General features: G+C 57.5%; 1 protein-coding gene across 2 annotated transcripts in view; it reads left to right on the forward strand.

Annotated features, from left to right (window-relative positions):
- SHISAL1 (shisa like 1) overlaps positions 1–23,946 on the forward strand; it is a 60,589-nt gene that overhangs the window by 29,673 nt on the left and 6,970 nt on the right. For both annotated transcript variants that reach the window (XM_053661409.1, XM_037160822.2), the window contains exon 4: positions 8,806–9,123. In XM_053661409.1, the coding sequence (XP_053517384.1) occupies positions 8,806–9,123 (318 nt within the window). The remainder of the gene's footprint in view (positions 1–8,805; positions 9,124–23,946) is intronic.

The following is a 23,946-nucleotide window of genomic DNA, read 5'->3' on the forward strand; positions in this document are numbered from 1 at the left end:
ACCCAGGGATGTGCTGTGACTAGGAATTGAACTGGTGGCCCTTTGGCTCTCGGGCCATCACGCAGTCCACTGAGCCACACCAGCCAGGGCTCATGCTTTATTTGTAATTGTTATATAGTCAGTTGTGTCTAATTTTTAAAAATGTCTTCTGGCTTTTGTATCATACTAAGAAAGACTTTCTTTACTCTGACATCATTAAAAATACCCCCCCCTTTTTTTTACTTCTTTTATGTTTTGATTTGTTGCCTTCAAATCTTTGTCAGAAATGTATTTGGATATCAGCTTTGAGGTAGGAATCAAAATTGTTTTAATTTTTCCAGGTGGATAGTCTACTGTCCCAACACCAGCCACTGAGTTGTCTGTCTTTTTCCCACTGGCGAGAAATGCAAACTCATATTCTGTAATGTACTCACTTTGAGTATTAAAGTATTAGGTAGGGAACACTGGGTGTGAAGTGGATTTTCTACCCACATGCGAGCACCGGGCTGTGGTCAATACCACGCTGTACCTTTACTGTGCTTTAAAGTCGTCTCGGTCTGTTCTCCACGGCTCTTTCATTATAAGGACTCGGGAATTAGCTTGTGTGGTGCCCCTGCCCACCCCTCCAAAAACCCAATTGGTATTTTTCCCGAGATTGTGTTGAACTCATACATTAACTCCAGGAGATTTGACTTTTCATGATGCTGAATATTCCTCTCCCAGAACATGCTCTGTCTTCCCGTTTGTTCAAATTGTCTTTCATAGTAATTTGGAGTTTCCTTTATATAGATATCATACATATCTTTCACATTTATTTCTATGTATTTTTATGCTACTATAAATAGGGTCTTTTCTTCCACTAGATCTTCTAAGCAACTGCTGTTCAGAGGATCTTACCCAGTGGTTTCTACACATGAATTTTACACGCAGCCAGCTTACTAATATTTCTCATCTCTGTAATACTTCTTCAGTTGCTTCTCTTAGGTTTACTTTGCCATTTGCAAACAATGATCACTATTTCCTGCTTTCCAAGTTTGTGCCTCACTTCTTTTTCTTGTCTAATCCTGTTGGCAAGCACCTCTAAAACAGGCTGTGAAATTGTCGGGCATTCTTATCCTCCTCCTCACTTGAATGGGGATGCTTCAGATATTTCGCTAATAACTCTGAGGCTGATTCTTAGGGCAAACGTATTCTTTTTGTGGGGAAGAAAAACCCACTTGGAAGGAGTGTCTGTTGAGTGACTGTCGAAGGGATTCCGAGTCCTGGCCTGTCTGAGGTTGGGGCTCTGGCGCTCTCCCACGACGCCCAGCTCGCTTGGGGAAGTCGCCTCTCTGTTCCCTTTGGTCAGGCAGGAAGTTTGACTCTCTCCCCGTCTCCCCTCCTCCGGCCACAGCTGGCTCCCCAGCCTTCCTTCCTCAGATGCAGGGTGAATGTCTTCCCATCTGCTCAGGCCTTAGAACAATCCTGTATGTGGAGTCTGTCAGCAAGGCCTGCCCGTGACAAGGGTGGGAACCAGGCCCAGAATCTCGCCCAAGCCGATTATAAGAGCAACGACCAATGCCCTGAGGGGGGAGAGTAGTGCCAGGACTGGGGTGAGGACCCCAACATGTCCTGTTGTGGTTGCCAGCCAAACGCCAGACAGAAGACAGGAGCATGGCCAGACTTCTCCAAGGCTCTGGTGAGCGGTGTCTGGGACCCTGGTTTGGCGGCCGGCAGCTTTCTGTAATTCGAGCCCTCACACAGGATGTCACACGGATCTCACAGTGGGCCCTGGCCATGCTGGCGAAGAGCGGGAGCCCCAAACAGAGGCCTTCCCTCCGGGGACCGGAAACACTGAAGATCAGAAGCTTAGCTCAGCTCTTATGCTGGAAGTTCAGACGGCGTTACAGAGCGTGCGGCCGGTGTTACGCAGTGTGCGGCACAGTGTTACGGAGCGTGCAGCGCGGTGCACGGGCTCTGTGCTCAGCTCTCCCCTCTGAGTCCCCATCCTTCGCCCACAGACTGGAGGAAGCAGAGTCTGGGAGAAGCCAAGTAACCTGCCTGGTTAGGGCTACCGGTCCATGGCGGAGCCATGGGGCCCAGGTTGGAGCCGGAGGGGCCGCAGGCGGGGATGCGGGCGGAAGCCGTGTGGGCACCTGGGCCCGCCCTTCCCTGGGGGGCTGCACTGCTGGCCCCACCCAGCACCCTGGCTGTGCCAGGCAGCCGAGTCTCGGACGATGAAGTGTGGGTGCAGGATCAGCCCCCGGGGGAGAGCCACCACTCTGGGGGGATGTCTTGTTCCTTGTTTCACTGAGTGCCCCACCCACCACCTCCCTTTCCACATCCCGGACGGGCCCAGGGTGGCCCAGCAGCTGCCTGGTCGTGCGGTGAGCCCCACTCCTCACCCCACTGGTCCAGTCACACAGCTCCTTGCGCCCTTGGAGCGAGGCCTGGGCCCAGTCCTGTGTGTTTGCAAGTGTTTCAGACGGTGGGAGCCACAGGGTCCAGAGGAATGAGACTTTCCAGGCAGAGTCCCAACCCTGGGCCCTAGTGTCACGTGTGAGGAGAATAGTGGGGACCGGACAGGCAGTGGGGTCGGGAGGGAGCAGGGTGGGCGCTCAGACTTTCTCCTGAGGGCAGCAAGGCGTGGGGGAGGGTGTGGCAGAGGGGCGACTGGAGCTGTGCCGTGGGGAGGAGAGAGCTGAGTCCCAGAGCTCTGTTCAGGGTGGGTCTGTGGACCCGGAGGGACAGGGCCTGCGAGGCCAGGAGGTCCTGGAGGGCCCTGGTGTGTGAGGGGAGCCAGGTGGAGTCCCTCTCGGGGACTGCCCCGCCCTTGGGGGCACTGGATTGGTCATCCCCTGGGTGAGTCGTTAATCCTCACAGCTACTCCAGGAGGGAGAAGGAAGGGCCAGGCTCAGGCAGGTGCGCTCACCTGTTGTTGCTCCAGTCCCTTGACCTGGGGGACACCCAGGTCCTTGTCCTGGCCACTGGCTCTGCCACTGCCAGGATGTGTCTGATGCACCAAACCTCAGCCAAGAGGCCAGCTGGTCCCACATCCCAGACAGGGCAGCGTCCACCGGCCTCGGTCTGCACCGACCAGGGCAGCCGTGACCCAGGTCTGGCTTCATGAAGATGCACAAGGTCCATCAGGGGCAAGGACTACCTGGCACCTACCCACCCTGCCACCCTGCCGCCCTGCCAGTCAATCAGCCAGGAGGCGGGACCACTGACAGGGCACTGGAGAGCGCTGCTGACGACATTTATCTGTGTTTTCCGGGAGGAAAAGGATGCTTTGTTTTGGCTCTGGCTGCCTGGCGGAAGGAAGAGCAGGCTGAGCAAGGGACACAGCCATGCCCAGCCCAGTGCCAGGCGAGGGACCCCTGGTGTTCAGGACAGAGGTGCCGCTCACTCTCCAATGCGGGTACTGGGCCAGAGCGTCTGCCCTGGGCACAGGGTGGATGGGCACGGGGTGGGGTGTGAGGGGTCAGCAGTCCGCTCTCGGAGGACAGGTCTCACTGGCCCTGGTGACAAGGAGAGCAGTTTTGTGCAAGGCCGGGGTGCTCCTTCGCCAGACAGGTGGACTCTGGGGCAGGCACGTGGGAGAGGGCTCCCAGCACTACAGAGCATGCTCAGAGGCCTTGGAGGGGCAGGTGGACCAGGGCTTCACTCTGCACCTGAAACCTCTTCCCTGAAGCTGTCCTTCCCCAGTGCTCAGAAGTGTGCCAGTCACACAGAGGGCCGGGTGCAGGGCCCCCGGTGCTCTGGGCTGGTCCCGTGGGCCGGGCACCACCCCCCAGCATGCTCCGGGCTCTGAGTCCAGCCCTGGTATGAGGTCGGAAGCCTCGGTGGTCTTGTTGGTTGCTCAACCCCATCAAGGCCCATTAGGTGTAAGACCTCCTCACACTGGCGGCCTTGTAGACAGGGGAGGGTCTCCCACACACGGGGACGGGAGACAAGTGAGCACTTAGGAGCACTTGGGGTGGTGGGAGGGGCCACCCACCAACCCGTTCACCTGCGTGGAGGTGTCTCCATAGAGGAGGCCTCGCTGGCTACGCTGCACCAGGGCCGAGGCTCAGAGAGGGTGAGGACTTGCCCGTGGTCACACAGTGTCCGCACGGCAGAGTGGGGTTCGAGACCCGGGCTCAGTTATGCCATGAGAACGAGTAGCCCCAGGGACGACCCTGGGGCTTGAGGCACAAAGGCTTATTTTTGGCTCCCACCCCAGGTCTCTCTGAGGTCCCTTGTGGCTCTGGCATGAGCATTCTGTGCCCCAGGCTGATGGAGCAGCCCCCACAGCAGAGGGGAAGAGTGTCAGCAAAGCCACAGAGCAACTCCCATTCGGGAGCAACAGTGTCAACCTGTGTTTATTTTTGTGTGGTTTTTTGTTGTTTATTTGTTTGTTTGTTTGATTTGGCCAAAGCACATCACTGGGCCAAATCTGTTTCCAGCCAGGGAGACACCCAGGCTGGATCCCGGGGGCAGGCCTGTAGGGAGGGCCAGCGAGTATTGTGGATGCTACTTCATTGGCCCCAAGCCCATGTGTCTCAGGCACTGGACAACTTCGTTCTGCTGTGTGACCTTGGGCAAGTTGCCTTGCCTCTCTGGGCTGGGAGCGGTGAGCACCCAGATGCTTTAGTCACAGGAGCAGCCCCTCCGGGCCCTTTCTCCTCCAGGCCCCGTGGCATCTCTCTAAGCCTTGGCGCCGCACACACACCTAGCGAGCCCTGTCATCCGGGTTGCAGATGGCTTCCCGAGACCACAGTGAGTGCGTGTTGCCGAGTTGGCACTGGCATTCAGACAGCCCTGACCCAGTCCAGAGTTCAGCACCGGTTAGCCGGCCGCCACAGCCCACAGGCTGCCTCACAGTGGCCTGGGTGCTGGGGTGTTTTGGGTGAGGCCGGACACCCTGCTGGGTGCTGACAGGGCTCCCCTCTTCCGTCTGCCCCGGCTCCCACCAGGCGCAGCTGCTTCTCTGCTGACCTGCTTGCTCCCATCTCCGGAAGGTGTTCAGTGAGGTTCCTCGGTCAGAGAAGGTCTCGTTCATTGCTCTGGAAACATCCAAAGAATGCAAATCAGCAAATGTCCCAAAATAGAATGAAGAGCTTGAAGTTTGGCTGGCTTCACATCTTGCCCCATAAAACGGCCTCTATTTTAGCTTCTGCCCTTTAAACACACACACACACACCCATAAAAGACCTCTGCATCTGCACAGAATTAATTTCCAGATCATATTTTTTAATTAAATTAAAAAAAACAAAAACAAGATGCTCCCAGCCAGCCAGCCATGAACAGGGCTGGCCGTGGAAGGCAAGAGAGCCGTTGGTGATGGTGCCCGTGGCCTGACTCCCCAGCTGGCTGCCGCCTCCAGGGAAGTGGGAGTCAGGGAAGGGGGCACCTCCTGCAGGGGGCGTTCCAGATCCCCTTCTCTAAGATCTGTGTCACCAAGGCCTGTCTGTGATGACAGGGACATGATGAGATGGTGCGGGGGGCGGGGGGGGGGACTGGAGCCCATCCTCAGGTCCCGGTGGCAGGCGAGCTGGGACAAGTGGGTACCCACACAGGTGTGAGCCGGCTCCCTGGGTGTTTGTCCTGGACTTGACCTTGGGATTTCTCCAAGTTTCAGCACAGTCTGAAGTCAAGTGGACCCGGATGCCAACCAAGCATGGCCACTTTCTGGCTGTGCGCCTTTAGCAGGGGCTCTGTCCCTCTGAGATTCATTTCCTCTTCTGTGAACTGGGGAGACCGATGGGCTTCTCAGTCGGTGACCCCGGGCACTGAGTGTTGTGATCGCTGTCAGACTGTTAACTCTTAGTGAGCGTGTGCAGGGAAGATGCAGCCTAGTGACGAAGTTAGTGTCCAGGCCACCATGGTCACCAGATTGCCGTCAGCCCTCAGTGTGCATTGGCTTACATAGCGTCAAAGGTGGCCCTGTGCTGACATCTGGGCACACAGAGATAAGACGACCCGGTCCCGGCCCCAGGCAGCTGTGATCCCAAGGTGCCAACAGTCCCACGGAACAGTGAAGGCAGCATCCTGTGTTCTGGGAGACCCAGTGGCTTTAGGAGCCCAGGGGTGGCTTCCTGGAGAAGGTGACAGCTGTTCTGAGACATGGGGGCAGGGCCAGCTGGGGGCACAGCAGGTCAGGATCGAGTTCCAGGCGGAGGAGTAGCGTAGACAAAGCGCTGGAGTTGGCTGGTCTGCTCTCAGAACCTGGGGGGCACCTGTCCAGGGGGGATGTGGCCATGGTTGGATGTGTGTCTCGGGGTGAGACTGCGGGTTCAGTCCCGGCTCTGCCACTGAATGGCCGTGAGACCTCAGACACACCTTTTCTTCCTCTGAGCCTCCTGCTCTGTCTGTAAACAGGGGGTGGGGATGATACCAATAACCCTCCCTCTGGACACAGGTGTTGGAGGGGCTGAGAGGTGGAAGCGTTTAGAGCAATGCCTGCCCGGCTGCTTCCGTGACGTGCCATTTCCCAGTCCGGGAGGCTCCAGGCCCAGCCACGGTCCAGCCGCCACCCCCAGCTGACCCCGTCCTGGACTCCCTCCCTGCAGGGCAGTGTCCGAAAACAACTGCCCCTGCTGGCCCCTCCCTGTACCCTGCCTCAGCCCCCTCGGCTGCTGCCTCGGGAATCCCTGAGGAAGCACAGTGCTTACACACCCCTGTGGGGGCTCCAGGGATGTCCTCCTCTGTCCTTGGGGATGTCCACCCCAGGACTCCTGCCGCAGCATGCCACACCAGCTGCCAGGGGAGTCCTGGCACATTCAGGCGTCTCCCAGTAAGTGTGGCTGCCTTTGCACAAGACTGGCAGTCACTCACACCTTAGCCTGAACGAGCCCCCAAGACTCCTGCCGGCCTCATGGAGGTGGTGGCTGGTGGTGGGACTGCAGGCAGGTGGCTGTGATAGAAACTTTCTGGTTACTCATGGCTCAGGCAGAGATGCAGCCCCGATCTCCTGTAGTGCCTGCTCCGCTCTGTCGAGGGCTCCGACCTGCAGAGGTCTCTCCCTGGAGGGGCCACTAGGGGTGGGGTGGGGTGGGGAGGAGGGCATTCCAGGCAGAGGGCACAGGTGAGCACAGTGAGCATCCTGGCCCGTCCAGCCCTGGGAGGTGGTCGGAGGGGAGTAGCCCCATCTCCTTGCTGAGGCCAAGGCTGGGCTGGCGTGAACTGAGCTGGAAAACAGGTGCAGAGTCTGGGAACTGAGACCAGAAGGGCTCCACCTCATTGCTCCCCAGGCCCAGAGAGATGCAGCAATTCTCCCAGGCCACACAGCAAAGCCGGGCCAATGAGGAACCAGAACCCAAGCCCAGCTCCCCGGCTCCAGGCAGGTTCTAGAGGGACCTGCTATGGGGACCTAGGACAAGGAGAGGCCTTGTCTGGTGAGAGCTGGGGTGGGTCCTGCCCTGTGGGTTGTGGGGCAGCGAGGCTCCGCTTCTCAGGGGCAGGCCACGGGTCTGCCACCCGCCGGGGCACACCCACATGGGCAGATGGCAGCAGCGGCGTTTGAGTGATTGGTACACTGGTCTCTTTAAACAGCCGGAGTCCCTGGTGAGCACTGCTCAGAGCAAAGCAGCCCCAGCTGCAGCGGCAAGCCGGGAAAAGGGCCCTCCCTGGGCATAGGGGGCAGGGGGCACACCTGGACCTGGCCTGGGCAGGAAGATATACACCAGGTGGTCCCGGCGGTGGGGCTGGGCTTCAGGGTCGCCCAGGCTGGAGCAGGGGCCTGGTCCACCCTGTTGGAGGAACAGCACGTCTGGTCTCCAAGAGGCGGTGGTTGGAGTCCGGCCAGGGAGGAAGCAGGTGCGGAACGGAAGGCCTGGCGTCAGAGCCAGCAGGGCCGGCTCCTTGGTGAAGGCGCAGCTGGGGCGGGGGTCCAGGCTGCACAAAGGGGCTGTGGGCACTCGCAGCTTCTGGAGGGCCCAAGCCCTCGGTGGGAAATGCTGGGTAAATGAAGGGCAACAATGATGTGGGGGCCCTGAGACCCCCCTGCTGCACACAGCCTGGTGAAGGGGACCGAGAGGGGCGGGGGTAGAGGGAGGGCAGGGGGCAGGTGGAACAGCCAGGACCAGTGACGGCTGCGCGGGGCGTGCAAGGGGCGGCCAAGCTGATGCCCTGTTTCCTGGGCTTCTGAGAAGGAGGGAGGCTGGGAGCAGGCTGGGAAGAAGCCGGGCCTGAGTTGGGTGCCCTGGCCGAGTTCCGCAGCCTGTGGGGGTGGGAGGTAGGCACTGTGTAGGTGCTGAGGGGCAGGGGCTTACGGCTCTGGAACTTGGGTCAATTTGTCTTGAGACGACAGCAGTCCCCCATTGGCCTGGGCCCAGCAAGATGGGGCGGAGCTGGCATCCCGGGGCCAGAAACAGCTTAACAAGGGCCCCGGGGGTGGGCCAGCAGGGGGCACCCACAAGGGACAGGTCTGTCCATGGCAGGTCTGTGAGTAGCACCCATGTTGGGGGGACCTGAGGGTGAAGGGAGAGTCTGCCACAGCCTGGGAGCCCCGAACGCCCGACTGAGAGTCCCCTCCAAAAGGGCAAAATGGGTGGCTTTCCAAGTTTTCATGGTCTGGTCACAGGTTTACCAGTGTCTGCCCCTCCCGTCCCCACCAAGTCCCCCGCCCAAGGACTTGGAGTGTGGGGGAGCTGACAGGGTCCAGGGCAGCGGATTCCAGGGTCCGGGAGGAGGCAGACGGGGCAGTTCGGGGAGACGATGGGGAGGGTGGGTGTGAGGAAAGGGGGCCAGGAGTCCTCAGGGCCCTGCCCCCTGGGACCCGGAAAAGCGCTGTGTTCTCCGATCGCCCAGCCGACTGACCGCTGTCGTCCCTCTCAGCCTCTCTGTTGCTTTGTGTTTCCCCAGCAACTACACCGCCCTGTTGGGAGTGTGGATCTATGGGTTTTTCGTGCTGATGCTGCTGGTCCTGGATCTTTTGTATTACTCGGCCATGAACTACGACATTTGCAAGGTTTACCTGGCGCGGTGGGGCATCCATGGACGCTGGATGAAGCCGGACCCCCGGCGGTGGGGGAACCCTGCCCGGGGGCCCCGGCCAGCACAGCCGGCCCCGCAGCCCCAGCCTCCCCCAGGCTCCCTGCCACAAGCCCCCCAGGCTGTGCACACGCTGCAGGGAGACACCCACAGCCCACCGCTGGTGACCTTCCAGAGTTCGTCTGCCTGGTGAGTGGTTGCAATCGGGTCCCCGGCTGCCCACAGAGCTGGGAAAATACTAGATGATTATCACCACTGTGTTCGACTCGTCAGTTACCTGATTATTTGTGAAGAAAGATGCGAAGTTGCCCATCGTAACATGTGCCCGGACAGGGGAGTCAAAACGAGGGGAGGAAATGGAGCCTGGAAGCATAGCTTGCAAGTGGATTGCACCTAGAGCCTGGTGTGAGAGTCACTGTCACAGAGTGTTAACTGGCGTTGGGAGCTCCCCAGCTGCCAAGGCAAAAGGGGAAATCGAGTGGCTTTCCAAGTTTTCGAAGTTTGGTTAAAGAAAGCAAATCGGTCTGTGAGGGGCAGGGGGGAAGGTTTTTCAGCATGAATTTGGAACGTGAGCCTCTTGGGTTCCATCCTGCACACGTGCTGAGTCCCGGAAGGCATCTGAGGCAGCACAGTGCGGGCAGCCTGCTCGGTGAGCCTCGGGAGGAGGGGAGGAAGCCAGGGAGGGAGGTGGGTCTTGGGGGACTGCTCTTGTAGGGCTGGGGGAGCGTGTTCCAGGCCGACCTCCTCTGCTGTGACTCTCATGTCTGCCTGGTCCCAGTCTGACGGGCGGGAGGGGAGAAACCTGAGCTGGGGGGCCCTGGCCGCAGAGCCGAGCCGGAAGAAGGGGGCGGGGCCTGTGCACCTTGGAGCAGGGCCCGTCTGTGCTGCTGGCAGGAGTCAGCCCCTGCAGGAACCGGGCTGAGTGCAGGTGCTCCAATTAGGGCTGGGCGCAGGGGTTCTGACGCTCTGGGGGTGCAGGGGGCCTGCTCAACTGCAGCCACCGGCACATGACCCCAGGACGTCATAACACCGTGCCCAGGCTGCAAGACTGAGGTGCAAAAACCTATGTCACAGTGGTCACTGCCAAGTCCATGAGCTTTGAAAGCAACCCAAGCCAGGTTCAAGTCCCATCCCTGCCATTTACCAGCTCGTAACTTCAGGCAAGTTACTTCACCCCCTTAACCTTCCTTCCAGTCCTCAGGAAGAACGCACCCCTTTCACCCTGGGCTTGTCCTGAGGATGAAATGCCTGGCACATAGTAGGTGCTCAGTTCACCATGGCTGTGTTCTCACGGGAGATGCAACCATGCTAGCGAATGACCACTTAAACAGCTAATGGGCGGTGACCTTTTCAATAATGGATGACTTAAATAATTAACAGGGCACACTTAAATCAGCTTGTGCTTATTGATCGAATAATTGCCCCATCGATCACACAGGACACAAAGACCCGGCCTTGCTCAGCAAAGTTTGACGGGGGCTCCTGGTGGTATGGAAGTGACGAGTGGAAGTGACACATAGCCTGTTGGCCTATTCCCGCTGGTGGGTCTGCTCAGACGTGCGTCCTTCACGGCAGACACTCTGGGCTGTCTATCACCCAAGTGTGTCCTCACCTGATGGTCGCATCAGGAAGTGCCAGAGCATGTGCACGAGGCCAAGAGGCCTCAGAATGCTCATGAGCACCCCCAAGAGTTCCTCTTCCCTCTGTGTCCCACCCAGAAGCCCCCACAGCCCGCCGCTGTGCCCGAGGGCCCCCCTTTCTCTCTCCCTGCTTTTGCCTCCTGACCCTGTCAGCCTGGTGGCCTCTCTCTTTGTCCCTGCCATCTGCGTCATGCTGGCAGCCCTGGCACCGAGTGCAGCCGTTGCCCCTGCGGCTTTCTTCCCTCATCTGTGCATTTTCACTTCACAGTCGCTGCCATCCGCATGTAAAACTGTGTCATGGGCTTTTCATTCAGCATTATGTCCTGGCGAGCTTCCTGCCTTGCTGAGACCTTTTTGTAACCACTGCTTTAATGGCCGCATTAACTGTCCACCGAGAGATGACGGTCCATCACTCAGTGACCCACTTCCCTGGCTCAGGCCACCTGGGGTTTTCGATTCCCCACCTGCTCTGGTCCTCCTCCCACCTCTCAGAGCAGGGCCAGGTCCGGGACTGGAGCGTTTCCAGGTGTCGGCCTCGGAACCCCTCCCGCCCCTGCCCAGGCAGGAGCTGCCTCGCAGGGGCCGCCCCAGGGTCCAGCCCTCACTCCCTCCGGAAGCCAAGCACCAGCATCGGAGCAACTCCGCCCGCTACGAGTCCCTGCTTTCTTTTCTTTTTTAAATTTTATTTAGTTATTTTTCAAGTACAGTTTTTTGTCTATTTCTCCCATCCCGGCCTCCCCCGCCCCGTGCTCCCCACCTCCCTCTCATTTCCACCCCCCTTAGTTCTCGTGCCTGTGTCCTTCCTATTTGTTCCTCCAAATCCCTCCCCCTTTTTCCCCTTAAATTCCCTTCCCTCTCCCCTCTGGTCACTGTCCCCTTGTTCTCTATTTCATTGTCTTTGTTTTTTTTTTCTGCTTGCTTGTTTGTTTTGTTGTTTAGCTTCCTGTTAAAGGTGAGATCATATGGTATTTGTCTTTCAACACCTGGCCTGTTTCACTCAGCATAATGCTTTCCAGTTCCATCCATGTTGTTGCAAAGGGTAGTAGCTCCTTCTTTCTCTCTGCTGCATAGAATTCCATTGTGTATATGTACCACAATTTTTTGATCCATTCATTTACTGATGGGCACCTAGGTTGCTTCCAGCTCTTGGCTATTGTAAATTGTGCTGCTATGAACATTGTGGTGCATAGGTTCTTTGAAATTGATGTTTTAGGATTCTTAGGATATAATTCTAGCAGTGGAATTGCTGGGTCAAAAGGCAGGTCGATTTTTATTTTTCTGAGAAAATTCCATACTGTTTTCCATAATGGTTGTACCAGTCTGCAGTTCCACCAACAGTGAACTAAGGACCCCTTTTCCCCACAACCTCTCCAACATTTGTTGTTTGTTGCTTTGTTTATGATAGCCATCCTGACTGGTGTAAAGTGGTATCTCATTGTGGTTTTAATTTGCATCTCTCTGATAGCTAGCGATACTGAGCGTCTCTTCATGTGTCTCTGGATGCTCTGTATGTCCTCCTTGGAGAAGTGTCTATTCAAGTCCTTTTCCCATTTTTTAATTGGGTTGGTTGTCTTCTTAGAAAGTCCCTGCTTTCTTACAGGCTGACAGCGGAGCGGGCAGGCGCAAAGGCTCTTAGAGGCTGACAGGCTTGGGTTCCAATCTTGCTGCCTTTTTTTTTGACAGTGGGGGCTGGGGCGGTGCTCCAGCAGATGACGTGACCGACGCCCCTCACCTGGAAGAGGTGCCGTCTGCTCACAGGGAGGAGACACGGGAGTCCCTCACTGGCAGGAACTGATCTGAAAACGTCCCTCCTCGCTCCCTGGCAACGCATCGGGGGCGGGCAGGCTTTCTGCGATGTTGAAGACAGCAGTCAGCTGTCCCACGGGTCTCCAGACCTCTGGGCCGAGTGCCATCTGTCTAGGGAGCAATCAACACCCAAACAGGGTTTCAGTGGATGAGTAGGAGTTTTCTGGAAATGGAAACCGTCAATCTAGGCAGAGAGCAGCTCGGGCTTCCTCTGTCGGCCCCGCCCGGTGCCTGCCCGGGGATCACCTGCTCAGAGAGGCCTTCCCCGACTAAGGTTTATAAAACAGCACCAGCCCCCCGTCCGCCATCGCTTCCTACCCCCTCATCTTCCCTCAGTTTCCTTGGGTTGTGCGCCGCCTGCCTCCGTGTTTGCTGTGTGGTCTGCTGTCTTCTCCACACTGAGGGACCCCAAGAGCGTGGGGGTCGGTCTGTTGTGTGGTCAGCACCTGGTTGCCGGTGCTCAGCAAACAGGTGTGGAGTGAACGCATCTTCTTCTGCCCAGCGCCTGGCTCTGGGTGGGTGCCCAGCAGGCATTGGGTCAGCGAGCGAGCCCATTGTTCTTGTTAACGGCAGTGTCTCTCACTTGTTGAGGAACTGCTCAGCTCGGCAGTTGCAGCGGAGCCGTTTGAGGTCCCCAGGAGCGTGGCAGCTTGGTCATCCTGAGCTCCGTGCGTGGAGGAGGAAACTGAGGCACATAGAGTGTTAGCCAGCAGCCAGGTGTGAAGCCACGCCCATGCGGAAGCCACGCCCAGGTGGGGCTGAGCAGAGCCCCCTTGCTGGAGCGGGAAGCAGCCTCTGCCTGCGCTGTTCCTGCTGGGGGAGCTAAACCCCAACACGGTGTTCACAAAGCCTTTGCCCCATGTTGGCCTGGTGGCGGGAATCCCTGTGCAGGGCTGGCCTTACCCACTGTGGGGGTGGGGCCTCGAGGAGCCCCCAAAGCCTGGGAGGTCTGGGGCTCCCCGCTGGCAAGGGCCCAGCATTGACCTGAAACTTGCAGTGGGTGCCCCCCCCACATCCCCGGCACTGGCTCCGTCGCGGCCACCAGGGGCCGGGGCTGCTTGCGTGGTTGGCTTGGTGTAGTTTGGGGCCTTCATCCTTTCTCTTGCCCATCTGTGGAGGTCTTTCCCAGCCCTTGGAATCTTTTTGGAACCCAGAGGAGGAGGTAGGGTGGCCCGGTGACCCGTCCATCCACGTGGCAGCTGGCCACCTGCCTCCTTCCTCTGGGAACCCCGCCCCCTCCAAGGAGGGCCCAGTTGCACTGGCAACTCACGGGCCATCTCAAGTAGAGTTTTAACTTGGAAAATCCCACCACTGTACCCCAGCAAACCCACAGAGCGGGGCCGGCACAGTCTCGGAGTAAGAGCTGGGTTCTCGGAGTACAGAGCTCCCTGCGTTTGCTAGCCAGGAACCTGGGGCAAAGCACTTAACTGTTCTGAGCCTCAGTTTCCCCAGCGAGGTTCAGGATGGGGCAGCCTGGGACAGGTACCTCCAGGAGTGCTGACTGCAGTTATTGGGGTTGTTAGGTTATTAGCGCAGGAGCAGCAGAGAGAGGGAAGCCCCCCACCCCCACCCCGCAGGCCTCTCCTGCTGGCTACTTTCCTAAGTGCAGCCGTTCCTCTTTCTGATCGTGCCCTAATGCAGGTTTGCAGTCTGATTTTTTTCACTTGCATTAAATTAGTTGTTATCCTGCTATGTGACTTAATTTTTCTAAACACCATTTTAGCAGCTGCCCAGTCATCCAGATCCCGTGTGCCAGCTAGCAGGACCTCAGCCGTCCTGCCAGGGAGGCATTCATACAGCTGACAGGTTTTTTTTTTATGGTGACAAAGAGTGTCGCAGGGGCAGCAGCAAACACCTGTGGGTGTTGATGGTTTTTCCTTTTTTGAATTATTGCCTCGGGATAGATTCCCAGCGGGAAGTTATTGAGTCCGGGGGCTCGACAGCTTTCTGTTTCGGTCTGTTGGTGCCAGCCGCGTTCCCAAAGCGACTGTCCCCAGCAGTGGCTTTGGAGGATGTCACTTCACAGCCCAGTCTCCAGCACCTGGCGCGCCCACCCTCGTTTTGACAGGGTTTGCTGTGTCTGTAACTGGATCGCCTTCCCTCAGTTTGTTAATTAATTGCACCTCCTCCTCCAGGGGCTGCGCGTTCCTGCGTTTATTTCGCTCTGCCCCCAAGACAGGTGGTAATTGAAGTCTTTTCCAGACCCCGGTTCCTCGGTGCCCCTCTTGCTTGCCTAGCTCTCTCCCCGGGAACTATTTACTTAATACATTTTTAATCGAGTTTAAATCAAGTCGCTTTTTCGGACAAGTCCGACTTGCTTTAAGCAATCGCATCCGTGGTTGAGGAGCCAGACTTCCGCTAATTCCCATGAGAATAAACCCAGAGACGCAGCCAAGGGCTGCCAGGGCCACCTTGCCCCGGCCCCTTGAGAGCTGCTGTTAGATTTCCAGGAATTCTGGGAGCCCGCTGTTCAACGTGGCCGCTGACAAAAGCGAGAGGATGCAAATGTGCAATTAGGTAAATTATATAAAACACTAAAGTAATAGACCCTGGAACCTCTTCGCTTCCTAATTGTGTGGCTGCTCTGGCTGCTGTTCGTGTTCCCGAGGCCCTACAGCTACTGAATCCATGCAGTGAAGAGCTGCATCCGGGTGGCTGCGCCCCTGTCTCTTCCCAACCTCGAGGTCTGGGACCTCGTGTGGGCAGTGTTCACACCACGGAAATGGGCAGCAAGCGCCACAGGGTAGAGCTCTTCTTCCCCGCTGGAGGACCGGTCGTGAAGGGCTCGCCGGCGCCCACTCTCCACAGCTCACAGCTCCAGAGCTCACCCACTCAGCACCTCGAATGGCGCACCGGCCCCAGCGCTCCGTGCTCCTCACTCTGGGGAAGGCGTGTGCTCCTGTGCACGTGTGTGAGCAGGAGCCCAGTGTTTCTGGGGACCAGGGTAGCTGGGACAAGAAGCCAGGTGGCCTGGAAGGGGGGTTCATCCACCCATTGCAGCTCCTGGCCCTCCCGAGCAAAGAAAGCAGGGGAGACGGCCAGCAGAAAGAGTGGCCCCTCTGTCCTGTCACACATCTGCGCTGGGTCCCCAAAGGGAGCGTTTTGGGCCATCAGCCCCTTTGCAAACACTCCAGCTCCATCTTGCTTTTCTTTCTTGGAAGCAGTTCACCGTGAGGGGCAGCCCAGGCACTTTGAACCTCCTTGTTTTTTCAACAGGCACTTAGTGAGGGCCGCCTGTGCCTGGTGTAAGTGCTGAGGATAAAAGAGAAGGAAAAATCAATGTATCCAGCTACCGGGCGAATACACCTTAGAGGAAATGGTGGAGAAGTCACTCTGAGGATGCACTTCTAGAATAAACTAGACTGAGCCTGGCTGTCCACAGCCCCTCTTCCGGCCGAGGGTCCACTGTATCTGGGCTCGGCAGGGTGGGTGAACGAGGGCCAGCTGGATCCGCAGGCCCTGTGACCAAGGGCTGCCATTCACTTCTCCCATGTCTGTGTGCCTGCCTGGGATATGGGGGTGTCAGGGGCATGGAGATATCCCCATTAGGAGCTGGGCACAGAGTGGGTGCTCAACCCCATAGCACCCCTATTCCAGAGACACACTGCCAGGCACACTTCGTCCTCGGAGCAGCTCTTGCCATCCTGCCCCGGAGGAGACCCCACTGCCTCCTGCCCCGAACACCAGTTTGGAACTGAGCAAGACTCCTGACCTGGCTGCTGCAGTCCTGGTTAGCGAGACAAAGGTGCCGGCTTGCCAGGCAGTGAGCAAAGAGAGGATCCGCCGAGGCCCGGGTGGTTCCGGGGGCTCCAGACTACCCACCGGTCAGGAGTGCCCCTCCAGGTCAGTTGGACACGCCATCGCTCTCTGGGCTGCAAGGAAAACTCGGGGAAGCGGGGCCACTGGGAATGGAAACTGTGGTGGGGCGGTGACTGTTATGGCCCCCAAATGACTGAGTTCAGGGACTCTTAAAGTCCAGCTTCCCGATCCACCCGGCAGGGCAAGGAGGAAGGGCTTACCTCCACCTGTGTGGGGCAGGGGGGCCACGGAGCCTTTCCTTGTCACCCCCGCCCCCCATTAGAGAAATTGCTAAAATGTTTGTTTCTAAGAATAGATGCTTGTTGGTGCAGCAGATGCCTCCCGACATGGGCTTTCAGCTCCGTGAGGGTGATGGAACCCGGCGCTTTCAGGGTGACCTCTGGAACACCCCCCAGAATGTCCTTCCTGTCACTCTCAAGGTGTCCAGCAGGAGCTGGGGGCACGTCTGCCAGATGGCATTGGCTTGGAGGTCGGGGATTGGCTCCGTCACGTCCATTGCTGGACCTTCGGCCTGGGTATGGCAACAAGGGCTCTGGGTCCCCTGGGCCAGGCCCCTGGGCTCCAGGCTACTCAGCTGTGTGTCTTTGTGCAAGTGGCTTTGCCTCTCTGAGCTACACACTGGTGGAAGCACCTCCCTCGGTGCTTCCACCTGCCCACAAGCTCCTGTCCATCCTTGCCCCGGCCACTCTGCTCCCCCAGGCCTCCCTCCCTTCCCTGGAGGACTTCTCCCTGCTCCCTGTCCCAGCTTGGCCTGTCCTGGCATCTGTGCCCACTACATGGGGTGAGGGCGGGCACTGGCTGAGTCCTCCCGAACATCCCAGCCCTGGAGCTGAGCCCTGGGCTGGGGTCCCGCCTACTGGTTCGACTGCCCCACCACTGGCAAACCATGTCACCTTGGGCAGCCGTGTCCCTCCCAGCCTCACTTGTCCCTCGTGTGGGACAAAGGGATGAGACGCTTCTACAGGGTCTTTCAACTCCAAAGCTCTCTGCACATCTTTCCGGCTGGTGGAGACGCGGTCAGGGCCAAGAATGGATGTGGGAAGTGCTTTGAAAAATTCATGGCAGGAGGCGGGGAGAGCATTGTTGTGCGGACGGAGGAGGGGGTTCTGGACAGAGGCCGGGATGAAAGGACAGCGCCCGAAGCACTTGGAGCCGCTTCATGTAGAACTCAGATCTCCCGGAAAGGCAAGGACATCAAATATTTACCAAAGCAGCATTAAAAATTAACCTTTAGGATGCAGATGTTTAAAGGACCCGAGCTCCCCAGAGATGGCCGGAAGTCAGGAAGGGGCAGGGAGGGGAAGGCGGCCTCATGCCGGGCATGAAGAATGAAGTGCCCAGAGCCAGGGACAGCGCCCCACGGAGCCCCGGTCCCCCTACCCGCCAGGGCCAAAGCCGGAGCGGCCTCAGCCCTGCACCTGCAGAGGCACTGGCCCACCCACCTTGGCCCCCAGCCCCTGCTGACCCCCTGTCTCACTGCTCGGGCTGCCACACTGCCTGACACCGATGTACTGTCTCTGTCATTTGGGGACCATCTGCCTTCCCACCTGCTGGTCTGATCCACAAGGGAGGGGCTTCTGTGGGGGCGAGTTTGCTGCTCTGTCCCACCCCCGGGAACCTAGGGAGGGGACACGCACCCTTCTCTGACTCTGACCCTTCGTCCCCCCGCTTTTAAGGCCCCTTTTGATCACACTAGGCCCCCTGGGGGAAGCCGGACCATCTCCCCACCTACAGGCCCTCGGCCTGTTCACATCAGCAGAATCTCTTTCACCACGTGAGGCTCCATTCACAGTTTCTGGGGGTCAGGACGGGGCACCCAGGCCTATATGTGGGGTCACAGGACAGGCGATGGTCAGCTTCGGTATGTACCGCCCTCCAGTTTCCCCAGCAGCTAGACATTTGGGGCTCCCCTGCCCCTCCCCAGCATGGGGTGCAGTCTGCCCTTTTCATCTTAGCGGGTTCAGGGGGCCTCGTAGGAGCAACTCATTGTAGTTTACTGTGGCACTGACCCAATGCGTGCATTTCACTTCCATCGTCATTATCCAAGCACACCTCCTCCATGCAGCCTCCTGGGACCGCGCCTTTGGTAGCCACCAAAGGTGTCTGTAGGATTGCAGTCTCCCCTCTGTGGGGTCGCCATCTTTGCCCTGTGGTTCGCTCCCCCTATACTGTCTGCTCCTTTGTCAGCTACGGGGACCGCGTCTCCACCTCTCGTGTCATTGAGGGAATGTGACAGGAAAACACGGTGCCCTTAGCCCCACACCTGGCAGGGCCAGTCAGCGCTAAACTAACAACCGTGGGCTCTGAGCCTTGCTGGGCCTCCTGGTCTTCATTCTCCCCGCAGCGAGGCCCTTGTGCCTTGTGATTCCTCTGCTTTTGTCCCTTGTCACAGGCTCTCAGCCGTCTGGAAGTGCCAAGTCACTGTCTTAACCTTCTGATTAGGGTGCAGGTGCAGCCAGCCCCGGTCAGCAGGGCCACAGGGCCGCTGCCCGGTTGGCCTCCCTTCCCCCAGCCCCCAGACCCTCACTCACACCCCAGGCCACTGCCCTGCATCGGAGACCTCTGCTCTCTGTAGTCAGCAGGCCCGGCTGGAGTCCCCGCCCCACCACTAACTGGATACTGCGTGACCCTGGGCAAGTGACATTCCCTCCCTTCCCTCCCTCGTCTGTAACAGGGGGAGCCAAGACCTCATGTTGCAGGGGTGCTGGGGAGCTAAGTGAGCCGCCGATGTAGGAAAGGAACACCTAGTCCGCGCCAGTCCTGACTCCACCTTTGTTAGAATTGGGAGGGGCGGCGGGACTGTTTAAATGCCCTCGCCTGGCAGGTGAAGCGCTTGGCGGTGGCCGCCTCTCCAGACTCAGCGCTGCCTGGAGCACCTTGTGCCGCCCGCTGGGATCCTCTGCATGGCCCTGGCTTGGACGGTACCCTCCTCCTGGGGTCCCTTCCCATCTTCCTGACTGACTCTGCTCAGGCCAGGCTTGGCATCGGCCCCAGAGAGATTTCCCTGACCGCTGCCCCCACGCCCCCACGCCCCCAGGCCCCCAGGTGCTCACTGCTGACACAAGTGCAGACCTGCCACTCTGGTTTGGGTCCCCACCAACTCGGGGTCATTGAGGGCAGAGCTCACGCCTGATCGGGGCTGTGCCCCCAGCCCTGGCCTGGCCGAGGAAGCCTCTGGCTCTGGTGGCAGGTGCACTGGTGGCCTGCTTGGCACCGAGGGGCCAGGCAACACGGAAAGTGCCTGGGAGGAGGGGGACTCCTGGTGACAGGAGCCACAGCTTCCTGTCTGCTCTCGTGGGCAGCAGCTCCCTTGTGGCTGAGGCATGGCGGCCACAAAAGCTGAACGAAAGTTGACATTTGCTGAAGCTTTGTTCCGGAAAGCTCTGCAGAGGCAAAGCATTCCCAAGGCCAGTGCGACACAGTGGGGCGATGGGCTGGGCTGTGTCCAGATGGGCCATGTCGGAGGTGTTCCTGGCCAGGGACGGTCCCGCCGGTGAAAGTCCTCACTGGCTCGCAGTGAGGCTGCTCCCACGCGCCAGCATGGCATCCGGTAGGACCTGACACCCAGAGAAGTTTAGTGACTTGCCCTGGGTCACGCGGCTTGCGAGGGGCAACACCAGGATCCGGACCCAGGCTTCTGCGGCCCCACACCAGTGTGCTGGCGGCTGCCACAGACGCCCGTGGGAGCCGGGCAGGCTGTGTGGAGGGAAGGGCCCCGTGAGCAGGTCCTGCTGGACGAGGAGGAGTCTGTCAAATAGAGAAAGCCCGTGGGCCAGCGGTGAGTCCAGACAGAGGTCCTTCGAAGGGGGCCCCACAAGGAGAGACAAGAGGTGCTCTAAGGAGCCCCACACACCCAGCCAAAGCATCTGAGTGACCCCCCAGAAGCCAGAAGCAGAGTTCCCTTAACATCATTGATGTAGAAATGTTCCATGTTATCCCAAAGAATTCATATAAAATGTGTACATAACATACAAGAACTAATGAAGCAACGGCCTGTTCTCGCTGCCCAGCTGAGTGCAAAGCGCCCTCTGAACCACGGAGGCCCGCCACACGGCCCTCCCCCTCTGGAGTCCACTGCCTGTCACCCCCCAAACAGGTGTCTCCCTAGGGAGGTACTGCAGAGAAACCACGCCAGGAAAATAGAGAGGCCGTCCTGGAGAGGGGCCCAGAGGCGGGGGTAGAGCTCGGAGTCCTTGGCCAAGGTTGGAATGAGGCAGCCTCTGCTCAGAAAATAGGGCGCCTCTTTCCATGCCAGCCTGGAACAGCCAGGATGAGGAAGAAGAGACACTGTCTGCTGTCCCCACAGACACAGCACAGAAGGCCCGCCCTTGTGGGACGCAGGAGCGGTGAGGAGGCAGTCAGTCCTCGGCTTTGGAGACAGGCCAGCAGGCAGGCCGTGCAGCAGGGAGCAGTGAAGTCTGCAGGGGCACCGTGGGGGTTGTTCAGAGAGACCTCCCTGGGGAGCCATCTGCACGGGGACCTGAGGTTGCTGAGAAAATGAGCTGCGCACAGACCAGAGGAGAGCAGGCCTGGCACAGGGGACAGCAAGGGGAGAGGTCCCGAGGCCATCGTGCCCGTGGGTGCTGGAGGGACAGCACAGAAGCGCTGTGGCTGGAGAGGACGATGTGAGAGGGGACCACATCAGGAAGGGACAGAAGGGCCAGCGTGAGAGTCACCAGGGCCTTGGTGACAAGAGGCCATTAGAGGGCTTCAAGCAGAAGAGATTCAATCTCAATATATATATTTTTCATAAAAGCACAGAGTGCTCTGGCTTCTGCATTGAGAATACATTGCAGGGAGGTTGGGCAGGGAGATCAGTTAAGAGGGTAGAAACCTGGGGGAGAGAGGAAGGTGGCCTGGCCAGCCCCCCAAGTGAGAAAGAGGAGTCAGGGGCAGTTCCAGGTCTTTCCGCCTGAGCTGCTGGGAGGCTGGAGCCACCGTCAGCTGAGCCAAGGTGGGGAGAACCCCAAGGGGTAGAAGGAAGCTGGAGACTTCTGTGTTGGACAGAACGAAATGCCTGTTAGGCATGCCAGGGTGTCTCCAGGAGGCTGCTGGGATTCAACTGTGAAGTTCAGGGGAGAGGCCCTCCTGAGGACAGCCCTCCAGGACGGCCATCAGAGAGGAGGGTGCCTGAGGATGGCTTCCTGAGACAGCAGACTGTCAGCAGCCAGGGCTCCTGGACGGCGGGCTGGCCCTCTCTGGCGCTGGTGCGTTCTTCGGCGAAGCCAGGGACCACTGCTTTTGAGCCAGTGTCCTGCGGGTGACGTTTTACTGACCCTATTCCTCCACCTTTAGCCACGTTGCAGCAAAAAGGAAGCTTGCACGTGCGTGCCCCCTCCAGCCCCTTTGTAGGGTAATTGTTGGGTGGAAATGCTGGGTACAGCAGAGGCTTCTCCCCCAAAACCTGCAAACTCGCAGACTCGTGGTGCGTGCGACCCTCCGGGCCTGGGCCGGTGTGCGGACCGGGATCTTCCTGGAGAAGTTTGCCAGGAAGGCTTCCACGTGCGCTGCTCGTATTTCTGGCTTTGAATTTTCAAATTTGCCAGTTTCTCTCCTTCTTGGCAGTCAGTCTGCATAGATTCTCTCTTCTCAGATCCTTTGAGTAATTTCTGTTTTCCTGGAAACCCACCCGTGGCATCGAAGTTTTCTGATTCGGTTGGAAGTGTGGAGCGGTGAGCCCCTGGGCTCTCCTCCTGCTAACTGCCCGCCCCTCGTCCCGCTGTGCCCACTCCGCGCCGGCGTGGGCACCGGCCCTGGGGGTGTAGCGCTGGGCCTGCACTAAAGCCCTGCCGTCCCGGAGCCTGCAGGTGATTTTGGTAGAGCTGGTTTTGTTTTGTGGTTTTGTTATATTGTCACATTCTAGTGTGTTGTGGTATAAGAATTTTATCTTAATTCTGCCTTTTGGAATTTGCTTTCTTTGTGGTACCATGGTCAGTTTTATTGTGTGTGTGTGTGTGTGTGTGTGTTTTCAAGAGTGTTTGAACAGAAGGTAGATTCCATTTCTCACGCTCACGCACGCATGCGCACACACACTCAATGTTACTAACGTGGTCATTGGGCCCCATGTACTCTTATTTATGTGTTGGCCACTTTCCCCTGTGATGGACAGAGACAGGAGACTGAAAATGCACCGACACGGGAACAGTCTGTCTTCCTCCCGCTCCACCCATTCCTCCTCGCCGAGTGTCGAAGCCGTGCTGCTCGGCGCCTGGACACTCGTCCCTGTAGCTGTGGCGCCTCTCATCCTCGATGCCCGCACGGGACCCTCTCCCGCTCAGTCGGTACTTGGGGCCCTAACCGCAGCTTTCTCTAACCGTCAGCTCAGGAGCCCTGCTTTTCTCCGTTTGCCCCTGTTGGTTGTTTCAGTCCTTCCTATTTTTAAAATCCGGTAAAGCACGCAACACAGCGTGCACCATTTTAACCGTCGGAAGTGCACTGTTCAGGGGCATTGAGTCCACTCGCATTCTCGTGCGGCGACGCAGGGACTCCTCTGTCACCTGTCTGCCCTTTTACACCGACCCTCTGGATCACTCCGCCTGCGGCGGGTTTTCTGTGCGATTCGGTCTGAGGGTCTTTTTTTTTTTTTTTTTTTTTTAAGCAGCGCGCCTGGCCCACGGATGCTGGCAGATCCTGCAGATACAGTTGGTCTTGGTTCTGCCGTTATCGTCGATGATGTGCTTTCTGCTTTTATAGCTTTTGTGGGGGTTGTCGGGTTTCACCATATGTCTCTGTTTTGTTTTATTTTTTGTGTCTGTGCCTTCCGACAATTTGGAAAGCTGTGTTTTTGATGCCGTGGTTTGCTTTGTAATTATACTATAAGGATGTGATGCCCTTAATCATTTATTTCTTTAGACTATGTTTATTTTCTCCCTATTATGAACAATGTCCAAATTAACATACCATATTTTGCTGTGTATAATGCGCTCTTTTTACCCAAATTTTTGAGGGAAAATAAGGGTGCTCACTATAGAAGGGTAGTACTAATTTCATATCTATATTAATGTTATTAATTTTTGTGTTTATGCTTATCCATTAAAAGTGTAACTCTAGAAAGCAATAATGATATCCATGTGTAAAATAATACCCTGCAATACGATACTCGGTTTCATTTCTAAATATAAATAAGTAAATAATTGAATTAAAAATTAAAATGAAAGGTTTTTTTTTCCTGAAAGTTTGGGCTAAAAACGTGGGGGTAGGCATTCTACACGGCAAAATACGGTACTTCTACTTTCCGTCTCTTTCTCCAAATGATTTCAGTGGATGATACACTATTATTTCTTCCACTTACCTTTGCAGCTGTTACGTACACCTCTAACCTCCACCTACAAATGAGTAAGGCGCGCTTTATCTCTGCTTCTCCCCTCCCCATTTATTTTTATTTGTACCAGTTCTGTTTCCTCTCTCATTCCTTCCTACGAAAGTCAAAGTCCTCAGACTTGTTTTGGGCGCATCCCACTGGTCAGAGAGACCCCCGCTGCCAGAGGGCTCGCCCCAGAGACCCCATCGACTCCAAGTGCGCCCTCTAGTGATTGATATAGGAGGGGCTCGCGGGAACTATAATTCAAAACTGCATTCAAAAATTTTTTGTTGACTTTGTCCTTAAAAAGGGTTCATCTGGGCTTTCGGTTCTTGGCTCACGCATTCGTTCATGTAACAAATCTTTATGAAGCCCCCACTGTGTGTCAATTCCTGTTCTAGACCCTGGCGCCACAAAAATAAACACACCGCACAAGCACTTGGGCTT

Source organism: Artibeus jamaicensis, unplaced genomic scaffold (assembly GCF_021234435.1).
Source record: "Artibeus jamaicensis isolate MK-2021 breed Jamaican fruit bat unplaced genomic scaffold, CSHL_Jam_final contig_233, whole genome shotgun sequence".
Taxonomy (NCBI): domain Eukaryota; kingdom Metazoa; phylum Chordata; class Mammalia; order Chiroptera; family Phyllostomidae; genus Artibeus; species Artibeus jamaicensis.